The 13,213-nt window shown below is 40.3% G+C and overlaps 1 protein-coding gene across 2 annotated transcripts; it reads left to right on the forward strand.

The window, feature by feature from the left end:
• Nucleotides 1–8: 8 nt before the first annotated feature.
• Nucleotides 9–11,982, forward strand: LOC106602401 (uncharacterized). 2 transcript variants are annotated; one of them, XR_014391965.1, is made up of 3 exons: nucleotides 9–1,127; nucleotides 2,413–2,543; nucleotides 6,973–11,982. XR_014391965.1 is itself a non-coding variant. In XM_045717568.2 (3 exons), exons 1-3 carry the CDS (start codon nucleotides 1,748–1,750, stop codon nucleotides 8,161–8,163), a joined length of 1,605 nt encoding a protein of 534 aa, XP_045573524.1. In that variant the 5' UTR covers nucleotides 1,146–1,747; the 3' UTR covers nucleotides 8,164–11,982. The 2 variants fall into 2 exon arrangements, 1 of the variants encoding a protein (XP_045573524.1); XM_045717568.2 differs by lacking the exon at nucleotides 9–1,127 and adding an exon at nucleotides 1,146–2,030.
• The last annotated feature ends 1,231 nt before the right edge of the window (nucleotides 11,983–13,213 follow it).

A 13,213-nucleotide genomic window follows, 5' to 3' on the forward strand; every position in this document is an offset into this window, starting at 1 on the left:
AGCTGCTCTTTGAAATGCTATTGCTTGCTGCATTACAAATTAATCAAAAACATTCACAGCCATAGTGTGTCCACCACTGAAATATACACAACAATCACAACTTTTCATGATCAGTATCCGTGACACTCAGAGCAGACTTGTTTAGAAAGAACAGGGTGTTATCTATAATATATATCTATATATACACAGTACCAGTCAAAAGTTTGGACACACCTACTCATTCTAGGTTTTTCTTTATTTTTACTATTTTCTATATTGTAGAATAATAGTGAACACAAACTATGAAATAACACATATGGAATCACGTAGTAACCAAAAAAGTGTTAAGCAAATCAAAATATATTTGATATTCTTCAAAGTGGCCACCCATTGCCTTGATGACACACTCTTGGCATTCTCTCAACCAGCTTCATGAGGAATGTTTTTCCAACAGTCTTGAAGGAGTTCCCATATATGCTGAGCACTGCTTTTCCTTCACTCTGTGGTCCAACTTATCACAAACCATCTCAAGAGCAAACTATGTTACAAGAGCTTCTCCTTCCAGAGTAGCCTTATCAGACATAGGAGTGTCCACAACGGGGAGAAACATAGCAGTGTGGCTTGAGATGTACATGGGATATTTAGGGACCATTCTTTAGCTGACATTATTATAGTTTTCATGTGAAGTGTCTTGGGGTAAAAAGGGTAATTAACCACATACCCCTCATTAACCCTTTTGTTAACTTGTCATTTGAAACAGGCTTGTGTAAATCTGTTTTTAGAGAGACAGTAAATCTTGCCTAGAACAAGGACAGTTGAATATTTACCTGACTGACTAGATGGAATAAAGTCATTTTATTATGCTCTACTCTATTCTTGCTAACATGCTGTTCTTTCAAAACAAGTCTGCTCACTGCTTAAAAGATACTGATCATAGGAGATTTGATATGTAATGTAATAAGCAGTACCGTATTTCACAAAACAGCTTGCATACTTTTTTTTATTTAACCACACCCTTTGAGCTATGACGCCAACCAATAAGATCCTTTCTTTTCAGTGTAAACGGAAGTGTCTGGGTCCCAGGTAGCCAAAAGGACTTTAAAAACAAGATGTAATTGATATTCATGCTCCACGAGGTGAGGCCAAAGGTAAGATTAGAGCAATTATGATAGATGTGTGGTAGAAGAGGTGGGACTCAGAACCCAAGGGCATTTATATGCCAGCCATAGAAAGGTCGGTGGACCAAGATTCAAATTAAGAAGGAAGAGGTGGTGTTTGCGTTTAGGACATTGTACATTGAACTCGTCCTTATATTTGGTTGGCAAGCATGCAAATGGTTTGTGTACAGAGTGTATGGGTGATGAAACAGTGATGCGTGTGTTGATGTAAGTACAGGGCTCTTTTAATTTTCTTAGTAATACAGGATTAGATGGGAGGGTTTATTTTAATGTTTGTTTGTTTGTTTATTTATTTAGTCTATTCATTTAGCTGTGATTGACTACACACTCCAGTACAGTACGTGGCGGAATGCAACTAACGTTTGAGGACCGCCATAATATTATAGAAGAAGAAGTAAACGGAAGTCAACAGTGGTCAAAAACAAATTTCACGTTAGTGTTTTTATGTGTAGACGTTTTATTAACACCATATAACTAATTGAACTACACCGCATTACATACATGCCTCAGGTAGTGTTTAATTTGCGTTGGAGACGGTACTTGGTTGATTTATGTTATCTAGGTAACGCAAGCTAGCTGCTTAGCAAACAATGGCTAATTGTATGGTTTTTCACACTCAAATAGCCTCTGTCATGGAGGTGCTGGCAAATGCAGCCGTGGCAGAGATCTGTAAACTCGTAGGCGACGACTATGCAGTGTTTCGTTTGGAAATAGCTCAAAGCCAGAAAGAAAATGGGGCATTGCGGAGGAAACTACAGCAACTGGAACTAAAGGTGGCACGGGAGCGGGCAGAGGGGACAATACGAGATCGCGTCCTCGCCAGTCGTCCCAGTAGTGTCAAGATCGTCGACCGATACAGAGGAATGGCAAGAGGTACATTTTGCTGAGGCTGCGCGGCCTGGCGACGTTCATAGCTCAGTACCTGTCGCGGTTCATATATAGCTCAGTGCCTGTCGCCCCGTTCCCTTCTGCACATGTGTTCAAATGTGATAACCAGAATTGGGTATTGTAAACCAGGATAGTAAGCACTTGCGCGTAGACACTCATATTCTAACCAGATTCTTAATTGACTTAATTTCCTATTATCTACTCAATGAAAGCAATGTGATGCATGTTACATAATACATCGATCAATAAATAGTATATCAAGAATGATAAGTCTTACATCCTTGTCAATTCTAGCCAGTGTTTGATAAATATGCCGTTGAGCATTGACTGTAGCTAACCTACGCCTCTATTCCCCAATCACTCTCAGGTGAAGGGCATCTCACTGGAGGCCACAAGACCTTTGTGAAGCCAGTGGGTCACAATACATGGAGCCATGGCCAACCAATCACTGTTGATGAGGGCACAGGAACCTCAACTCAGAACATTATCGTGATAGAGGTTAGTGTAATAGAGAGCAATATTAATGGCATCTTTTTGTATGCACTAACGGAGGCTAACTCCGCCATGGCTCGTTGGCCAAAGCCTATGGGGAAATTAATGTTTCTTTTTTATAAATCCCGAAAATAAGGTCTGGTAAACACAGGCTTGGGAGATCTTATGTTTTGTTCTCAGTTTAATCAGCTAACATTGAAGTTAAGCATTTATGTAATCAAAACAAGTAAAGATAATGTGCTAACATGTAAAAAAAGAAAATAAAAACTACCTCTACACCTGCCTTTGATGTCTCACTACCTTGTCAGATGGACCCAAAGTTTATTCATGACATATTTCGGGAACCGATAAATGTTGTAGAGATATGGTTGCAGCCTGGAGCAAAACAATACACCATCCTTGCATTTTCGTTCGATCTGGTAAAGGCCTCCACAGACTGTATGTATGATTTTTAGCTGTCTTATGTGGGCAAATTCTAGGCTTGTTCAGTGTGACGGTCTAGGTTAAGATTAAGTACCACTACGTGCATTCGTAAATTTAGAAATGTTTAGCCTTTACATTGTGTAGAGTGGGTGGTGTTAAAAGCTGATCCCGGTGACTGACCCTTAGGAACACAATATAATAGTTTGATTTAAGCGTTAACATGCTTTGCAATAAGAAGGATTTCCCTAATCATTTTCATGACATAAATGAAATCAGGCTACCTGGTGCGATTTTTGTGCATTTATCAAAATAAACATTCTACCACAGCATCCATGTTATTTTGGGGAAGCCTATTTGAGTTTGGACAACGTTTGTATGTGAGAACTATTTCTAAGATGCATACTTTCAGTTTTTCCGAACTCACTACACTCGCACATACAGTGTCAAGAAAAAGTATGTGAACCCTGTGGAATTACCTGGACTAATGCATAAATTGGTCATATAATTTGGTCTGATCTTCATCAACAAACAACAGTCTGCATCAACTAATAACACAAATTATTGTATTTTTCTTGTCTATATTGAATACATCATTTAAACATTCACAGTGTAGGTTGGAAAAAGCATATGAACCCCTAGGCTAATGACTTCGCCAAAAGCTAATTGGAGTCAGGAGTCAGATAACCTGGAGTCCAATCAATGAGACGAGATTGGAGGTGTTGATTTGCGCTGCCCTGCACTATTTAAAAAAAAAAAAAAAAAAAACTCACAAATTTGAGTTTGCTATTCACAAGACGCATTGCCTGATGTGAACCATGCATCGAACAAACAAGATAAAAAATTGTTGACTTGCATAAAGCTGGAAAGGGTTAAAAGTATCTCTAAAAGTCTTGATGTTCATCAGTCCACGGTAAAGACACATTTTCTATAAATGGAGAAAGTTCAGCACTGTTGCTCCTCTGCGTAGGAGTGGCTGTCCTGCAAAGATGACTGCAAGAGCACAGTGCAGAATGCTCAATGAGGTTAAGAAGAATCCTAGAGTGTCAGCTAAAGATTTTGTAATCTCTGGAACATGCTAACATAACTGTTGACGAGTCTACGAAACGTAAAACACTAAACAAGAATTTTGTTCATGGGAGGACACCAGGAAGAAGCCATTGCTGTCCCCCCCAAAAAATGATGCATGTCTGAAGTTTGCAAAAGAGTACCTGAATGTTCCACAGTGCTGCTGGCAAAATATTCTGTGGACAGATGAAACTACAGTTGAGTTGTTTGAAGGAACACCCAACACTGTGTGGAGAAAAAAAGGCACAGCACACCGACATGGAGGGAGCATCATGTTTTGGGGCTGCCTCAGGGCCTGGACAGCTTGCTATCGCTGATGGAAAAATGAATTTGCAAGTTTATCAAGATATTTTGTAGGAGAATGTAATGCTATCTGACCGCCAATTGAAGCTCAGAAGTTGGGTAATGCAACAGGACAACGACCCAAAACACAGAAGTAAATCAACAACAGAATGGCTTCAACAGAAGAAAATACAACTTCTGGCATGTCAGAGTCCTGACCTCAACCGGATTGAGATGCTGTGGCGTGACCTCGAGAGCGGTTCACACCAGACATCCCAAGAATATTGCTGAAGTGAAACAGTTTTGTAAAGAGGAATGGTCCAAAATTCCTCCTGACCTTTGTGCAGGTCTGATCCACAACTACACAAAACGTTTGGTTGAGGTTATTGCTGCGGGGGTCAACCAGTTATTAGATCCAAGGGTTAACATACTTTTTCCACCCTGCGCTGTCTATTGTTATGACTTGGATGAAGATCAGATCACATTTTATGACCAATTTATGCAGAAATCCAGATAATTCCAAAGGGTTCACCTGCTTTTTCTTGCCACTATAAGCATAGAGTGAGACTTGCGCTGCTGGTGCTGGCACATGCTCAGATCAAACACACCGCTGTAGTTGACGTAGCCTATGTCGGCTAACGTAGCCAAGCAAGCCAATCACAGAATGTGACGACAGAACTGAACCAAATTATACAATCTGGCCAGGTTGATATCAAGATTTTGGTAATATGTAGGTCCGTTTTGAGTCGCATTCCAAAAATACAGCCACACAAATCTACGTAGAGAGCGACGTAAACGGACCTCCGTCGGCTCTGATTGCGTCGACTGTGTAGATCCCCCAAACGACATGATACCCCTATAGGAATGCCCAACGAACCAGAGGTAGAAATTGCTAACTCATTTAGTTTTTTTAGGACTACAAGCTGGCGAGCTATATTGTTTTGCATAAAAACACCCAGACTATTCAGTCATTTGTCAATCTTTTTAACTGATGCGAAGTGAGATTTCACTTGTAACTAACCTCAACTAGAAACAATTTACTCTCTCTCTCTTACTTTCATGTAGGCTATTTTTGCTTTGATCTCATCATAAGCTCTATTTTCCCACGTGTGCTGTTATTCATTCATCTGTGTTGGATACTGTCTCTCACGATCTGCAAATGTGAGTTGTGGTTGCTTTTTTCCCATGGGGAAAAATTGATTTAATTTGTTAAATATTAGGAGTACAGTAATGCTTCTGGCATCTCAGGAATGGTAAAATTCTCCCCCTTTCAAAGAAACCACTGTTATTTACCCCCTTGACAGTTATGATGGGGAGAAAATCAGAGCTGTAACTTGTTTAACCTGTAGCCAAGGCTGTATAGTATATACGGTTGATTATGGCTGGCATTGGTTACAATCTGCCACAATATCAATGTTGCCAGCTAAGGTATAGAAGGGGATAGTAGACCTAGTTGTACAAGGCTATCTGAATGTGCACATGATGGAAGTTAGAGGTAGCCTAAATATTAATTTAATAGAAAAAAGTGCACTAATTTGTGACTAAAATGGCTGTGACTAAGGGAGTGGAAGCTATAATGTCCATGATGGAAGTTAAGTTAGAGGTTTGTATGAACTGTTAAAAAAACAAAACTACAATGACTAAAATAATTGTGACTACAACTAGACTAAAAATGTCCAGAGTTGTAGTCTACTGATAACTAAGGATGAAATAAAAAAAATTGGACTAAGACAAAGGTATTTGTCAGACCAAATCTAAAATTATTGACAAAATTAACACTGCAGCCATCTATCTCTGTGCTCCCCAAAGAGTCATCCTTCAGGCTAATAGGTTAGCCTAGCAGCCTGCTGTCTGATGAAATCACAATTTCAGTAGTTCAAAGTAGATAAGCCATACTTTTAAGACTGCTAAATAACAACTATCAATCAATTAGATGTATTGTCGGGAAGAGATACCTATGCAACCGCATTATCTCTCGTCTCTCTATCGCTATTCCTCTCCATGTCTGTCTGCCAGCCCCACAGGCAATAACCAATGAGAACAGGCAGATGTAGACGCAATTGATTCTGGTTATTGTAGTTAATTACCACGTTTTCTGAGCTTAACTATGATGAGTTGGGCAACATATCCCAGAGAGAAATCTCTCTAGAAAAAGTGCACAAATGGTGTGCTGAGAGCACACACCCAAAACAAACTAAATGGAATTCAAATAATTGAACAGTCGATTTAGTTATTTAAAAACCGAAAATAAACTGACATTTCGGTAAATAACTCGGCACTATATCAACCTCCTTATTTTGCACTTAGTTATTAATCTGAACAAATTATTACCAAACTACTACTGGGATACTTACCTAATTAGAAACAATTTGATTATCAAACTCCAAAAAATTATAATTACACAATTACTAATTGTGATGGTGACTGTAGCCATTTTGGAGAACCAGAAAAAAAATAATGAAGGTGACACAACCACCACATAATATAATTGATAAGCCCAGAATGTCTTCTCAAAAGGTACAACAGGACCTGACACAGTGGCATGTATGGTCTTAAAAAGCGGCCATATCCTCTCAGGAGGACATGGGAGCTTGTGAGACTTCTCTACAACATTGTTATCCAATTTAGCTCATGTACCAATGATAAGCTCCTCTCTTCTGGTCAGTCTGCAGATGCAGAGGCTGCAGATCCTGGGGTCAAGCTGGAGAGGTCTGAAGGAGAGGAGGACTCACGGCACAACAGAGACATCCAGACTGCAGCAGTGGCTGGAGTGCTCCCTGTAGCCACGGAGGAACCCACCACCATCCCAGCGCAGCCCAGGACCCAACGCAGGATCACGGAGGTCAGTGGAACGCCGATCGCCGTCCTCAAGTCAGAGACGGACACCAAGACTTTAATTGTAACACACAGGCTCTTACACACAGAATCTGACCACAGATCAGACCCAGAGAGGCTGGGGAGAATGGGCTCTCCTCCTGCTCCCAGCTCAGAGTATATACCAGTATTTCACCAGAGCGAGAGGACGGTTAATTCCTTTGGACATGGTGAAGGTGATATGTCAGACACTGGCGGTGATGATCCATCTTGTTCTTACGCTACAGAGATGGACCCTGGCAACATGCCCTTGGGTTTAGAGACACAGACTGATCTATCTAGAGGGTACTGGAATCAATACAGTAGTAGTGTATATTCTGAAGGGTGCCTAGATAAGAAAGGGGAGGGTCTGGTCGTAGATGTGGAGGGCGACGCTCCTCCCACATGGAATGCAGATCGTCTCCTAGGAGACGGACACTCACAGGGCAGAGAATTCTTAGATCACAAGGGAAGCTTGGAGACAAATCCAAATGTGGCAACCCACTCCCCTTTACACACATTCAGGGATCGCAACCCAGTGTCCACGTCGATGGGGCTTTCTGATGCACACGGACACGTCCTTTTCAATCAGGTATTGAACTCAAACGACCAAAGGGCAAAGGCTCGGGGAGGGGGAGAAACATCAGGCAATACTAAAGAGAAGCGGTTCCTTTGCATGTTCTGTAACCAAGGCTTCAGCTGTCCCCAAAAGGTGGAAAGGCACCAGAGGATCCACACAGGGGAGAAACCCTTCAGCTGCCCCCAGTGTGAGAAAAGGTTCTCCCGCCAGGATCACCTGAAGTTGCATCAAAAGGTCCACACAGGGGAGAAACCCTACAGCTGCCCCCAGTGTCACATGCGCTTCACCCAGGCTGGCAACCTGAAGATGCACCTGAAGGTCCACACGGGAGAGAGGCCATTCGCCTGTACGCACTGCGGGAAGAGGTTTTCAGAGAGGAGATACCTCAGGATACACCAGCAGAAAAACCATTCCACTCTATAACATAGAAAGTAACCATTCCACTCGATAGCTTCTGACGTTTAGATCAAACCTTGTATTAAAGACAAATATTAATTTACATTGTTGTCAACTGAAAAGATCAACAGATGCATTTGGAATAACCAGAATAACAGATTTCAATGTTGAATATTCCTGGGTAGAATATTGCATCCAGACATTGTGAAAAACACTGAATGTATAAGACATTAGGAACACCTGCACTTACCATGACATAGCTTTCACCTGGATTCACCTGGTCAGTCTATGATCCCTATTGATATTACCTGTTAAATCAACTTAAAGAAGGATTTTTAAGTCTTGAGACAACTGAGACATGGATTGTGTATGTGTGCCATTCAGAGGGTGAATGGGCAAGACAAAATATTTAAGTGCCTTTGAATGGGGTATGGTAGTAAGTGCCAGGCGCACTGGTTTGAGTGTGTCACGCACCGCAATGCTGCTGCTGGGTTTCCTATGTGTATCAAGAATGGTTCACCACCCAAAGTACATCCAGGCAACTTGACACAACTGTAGGAAGCATTGGAGTCAACATGGGCCAGCATCCCTGTGGAACGCGTTTGACACCTTGTAGAGTCCATGTCCTGACAAATTGAGGCTGTTCTGAGGGCAAAAGGATGCAACTCAATATTAGGAAGGTGTTCCTTATGTTTTCTACACTCAATGTACAAGGCATATATAAACCTAAAAAGTCTGTTTCAAATTGTGTTTGTACTGTGTAGGATATGATCACAAATTTTCACAAAACACTTTTAATGAGAAGATGAATGCAGTTTATCAAGTTCTTGCAGATTTTTTTGTTGATGGTTTTCATATGGTATATTTAACTTGTTTATGTTTAACCACTTCAACTCGGAAGTTGGTCAACATGGATAGGGTCAAATTGACATTTAACCGAAAAATTATAAAAAGCATATGCATTACAATGGTAGAAATTGAAAGAACACTTTAGAGTTGATGGGGAAATGTTTTGACCAAAGGTGAAAACACAACAGCTCACCTGACAAGACTGAATCCAAACATTACTGTTGATTATGTGCATTTGACATTTACTGTACTTTTCATGCCATTTGTCAATAATGAAATCTGAAAATACTCAGGAAACATTTATATGAATATTCATTGACATTTTGGAGTAGGAGCAAGATAAGTAAAAAAATGGTTTGAATGAGGTCTGACTGGTGTCTAAGTGGGCACACACCTGTCCAAAGTGTGTACTGTTCCTAAGTCATTTCAATGCACTTTTATGACTCAAGGAAAGAGCCTTCTACTATAAGGTAGCTCTGCTAGCCATGCCATTGAGGAACTGAAGCAAGCACACTTGCAGTTTGTTGTTTGGAACACAGCCCTGCGTCCCCACCATCACACAAAATCGAGACCATGGGACAACATTTGAAGTCGGAAGTTTACATACACCTTAGCCAAATACATTTAAACACAGTTTTTCACAATTCCTGACATTTAATCCTAGTAAAAATTCCCTGTTTTAGGTCAGTTAGGATCACCACTTCATTTCAAGAATGTGAAATGTCAGAATAATAGTAGAGTGATTTTTCAGCTTTTAGTTACCGTAATTTCCGGACTATTGAGCGCACCTGAATATAAGCCGCACCCACTGAATTAAAAAAAAAAGTATTATTTTGAACATAAATAAGCCGCACATGTCTATAAGCCGCAGGTGCCTACCGGTACATTGAAATAAATTAACTTTACACAGGCTTTAACGAAACACGGCTTGTAACAAAAAAATAAAAAATTGGCAGTAAGCTTTAGTTGTCTTTTTGCACGGAGTCAATTCCTCACGCTGCTGTTTCCAACGTCTTATCATCGACTCATTAAGACCAAGCTCCCGTGCAGCCGCTCTATTTCCTTTTCCAACAGCCAGATCAATCGCCTTCAACTTGAAAGCTGCATCATATGCATTTCTCTGTGTCTTTGCCATGATGAGGGTGACAAAATGACTACCGTAATCAGAATGATGGGAAGTTTGAGAGCGCTCGATTTAATCTAAACAGTAAACAAAAAAGTTGTTTGACCTTAACCCGTTCGGCAATTTCATTGGTCTAATGAAAGCTTCATGCCGCCAAAAAACTGAGCACATCACAGAAAGCGGGAAAAATCCGTATATTAGCCGCGCCACTGTTTTAAGCCGCGAGGTTCAAAGCGTGGGAAAAAAGTTGCGGCTTATAGTCCGGAAATTACGGTATTTCATCACATTCCCAGTGGGTCAGAAGTTTACATACATTCAATTAGTATTGGTAGCCTTGCCTTTAAATTGTTTAACTTAGGTCAAACATTTTGGGTAGCCTTCCACAAGCTTCCCACAATAAGTTGGGTGAATTTTGGCCCATTCCTCCGGACAGAGCTGGTGTAACTGAGTCAGGTTTGTAGGCCTCCTTGTTCGCACGCGCTTTTTCAGTTCCGCCCACAAATTTTCTATAGGATTGAAGTCAAGGCTTTGATGGCCACTCCAATTCCTTGACTTTGCTGTCCTTAAGCCATTTTGCCACAACTTTGGAAGTATGCTTGGGGTCATTGTCCATTTTGGAAGACCCATTTGAGACCAAGCTTGAACTTCCTGACTGATGTCTTGATGTTGCTTCAATATCCACATAATTTCCCTCATGATGCCATCTATTTTGTGAAGTGCACCAGTCTTTCCTGCAGCAAAGCACCCCCACAACATGATGCTGCCACACCTGTACTCTTCGGCTTGCAAGCCTCCCCCTTTTTCCTCCAAACATAACGATGGTCATTATGGCCAAACAGTTCTATTTTTGTTTCATCAGACCAGAGGGCATTTCTCCAAAAAGTACGATCGTTGTCCCCCATGTGCAGTTGCAAACCGTAGTTTGGCTTTTTTATGGCGGTTTTGGAGCAGTGGCTACTTCCTTGCTTAGCGGCCTTTCAGGTTATGTCGATATAGGACTCGTTTTACTGTGGATATAGATACTTTTGTATCTGTTTCCTCCAGAATCTTCACAAGGTCCTTTGCTCTGGGATTGATTTGCACTTTTCGCACCAAGGTACGTTCATCTCTAGAAGACAGACCACATCTCCTTCCTGTGCGGTATGACGGCTGCATGGTCCTATGATGTTTATTCTTGCGTACTATTGTTTGTACAGATGAATGTGGTACCTTCAGGCGTTTGGAAATTGCTCCAAAGGATGAACCAGACTTGTGGAGGACTACACTTTTTTTCTGAGGTCTTGGCTGATTTCTTTTGATTTTCCCATGATGTCAAGTAAAGAGGCACTGAGTTTGAAGGTGGGCCTTGAAATACATCCACAGGTACACCTCCAATTGACTCAAATGATGCCAATTAGCCTATCAGAAGCTTCTAAAGCCATGACAATCTTCTGGAATTTTCCAAGCTGTTTAAAGGCACAGTCAACTTAGTGTATGTAAACTTCTGACCCACTGGAATTAATCTGTCTTTAAACAATTGTTGAAAAATTACTTGTGTGATGCGCAAAGTAGATGTCCTAACCGACTTGCCAAAACTGTAGTTTGTTAACAAGAAATGTGTGGAGTGGTTGAAAAACAAGTTTTAATGACTCCAACTTAAGTGTATGTAAACTTCTGATTTCAACTGTATAAGGTTCTCACATTTTGGTCAAATGTGTTATTCACATAGTTGCTCTTTAGGTGCTCTTTCACGTGTGATGTCAGATTTTTTTTAAATGTTATCTGCGTAAACACCTTTGTACTTGGTGCTATAAGGTTCTATCTGCAATCCAATCACACAATGATGTGTTGTCAATAAAAAAATGATTGTATGTATGATGAATGACACCACAAAACAGTTCTGAGATCTGGTACTTGAAAAATGCTCTTATAGGGCCAAGTCCTTGATTATTCATATAGGTTCTGGTCCTCTTTTGGAATTACTTACTTAGGCTTTTTCAGAAGAATGGTCATTATTTAAGCTCTTTACAAATAAATATGGGTGCCTTAGAGCATGTTTAAGGCCCATTAGAGAGGCATTGCTGTTTTTCGATACAAAAACCTCCATGGAAGGGGTATTTCACAAAAGACAAACTTAAATGTTATTGATAACTAGCAAGTAGTTTATTGACTGGGGGTGTCAGAGACCAAAAAACATCAGTTTATTCATTCAGAGCTAATCTTTAGCTGTTCCTCATTCTCCATAGGATATGGTGTATTTGTCACTTTAGTAAACTCTCGCTTTAACAAATGTGTGAACATGAATTAATATATTTGATGTGATTAGAAAGGAAGGAAGGATATTCTCTTAAATGTACTCATTAAATGTCTGTACTTTTCAATTTAAATAATAGTAACAGTCTATGCCAGATATAACTGTATGGCTGAACCCAGATTGACATTTCAGAGCCATAAGGTTCCATCTGTGAATGCACTGCCCCAAAAATGTATATATATATTGTTTTGCAAATGTCTCTAGATTTTTATACTCTGCACTTCAGGTACTTTTAAAACCTCTCTGGGGTATGTGGGACGGTAGCGTCCCACCTCACCAACAGCCAGTGAAATAGCAGAGCGCCAAATTCAAAACAACAAATCTCATAATTCAAATTTCTCACACATACAAGTATTTTACACCATTTTAAAAGATAATCTTCTTGTTAATCCAACCACATTGTCCGATTTCAAAAAGGCTTTACGGCGAAAGCATAGCATTCGATTATGTTAGGACAGCACCTAGACAAGAAAAACCACACAGCCATTTTCCAAACAAGGAGAGGCGTCACAAAAACCAGAAATACAGCTAAAATGAATCACTAACCTTTGACGATCTTCATCAGCTGGCACTCATAGGACTTCATGTTACACAATACATGTATGTTTTGCTCGATAAAGTTCATATTTATATCCAAAAACCCCATTTTACATTGGTGTGTAATGTTCAGAAATGTTTTGCCTCAAACGTCCGGTGAATGAGCACATCAATTTACAGAAATACTCAAACTTTGATAAAAGATACAAGTGTTTTGCACAGAATTATAGATAAACTTCTCCTTAATGCAACCACTGTGTCAGATTTCAAAAAAG

This window comes from Salmo salar, chromosome 04 (assembly GCF_965601325.2).
Source record: "Salmo salar chromosome 04, fSalSal1, whole genome shotgun sequence".
Lineage (NCBI taxonomy): Eukaryota > Metazoa > Chordata > Actinopteri > Salmoniformes > Salmonidae > Salmo > Salmo salar.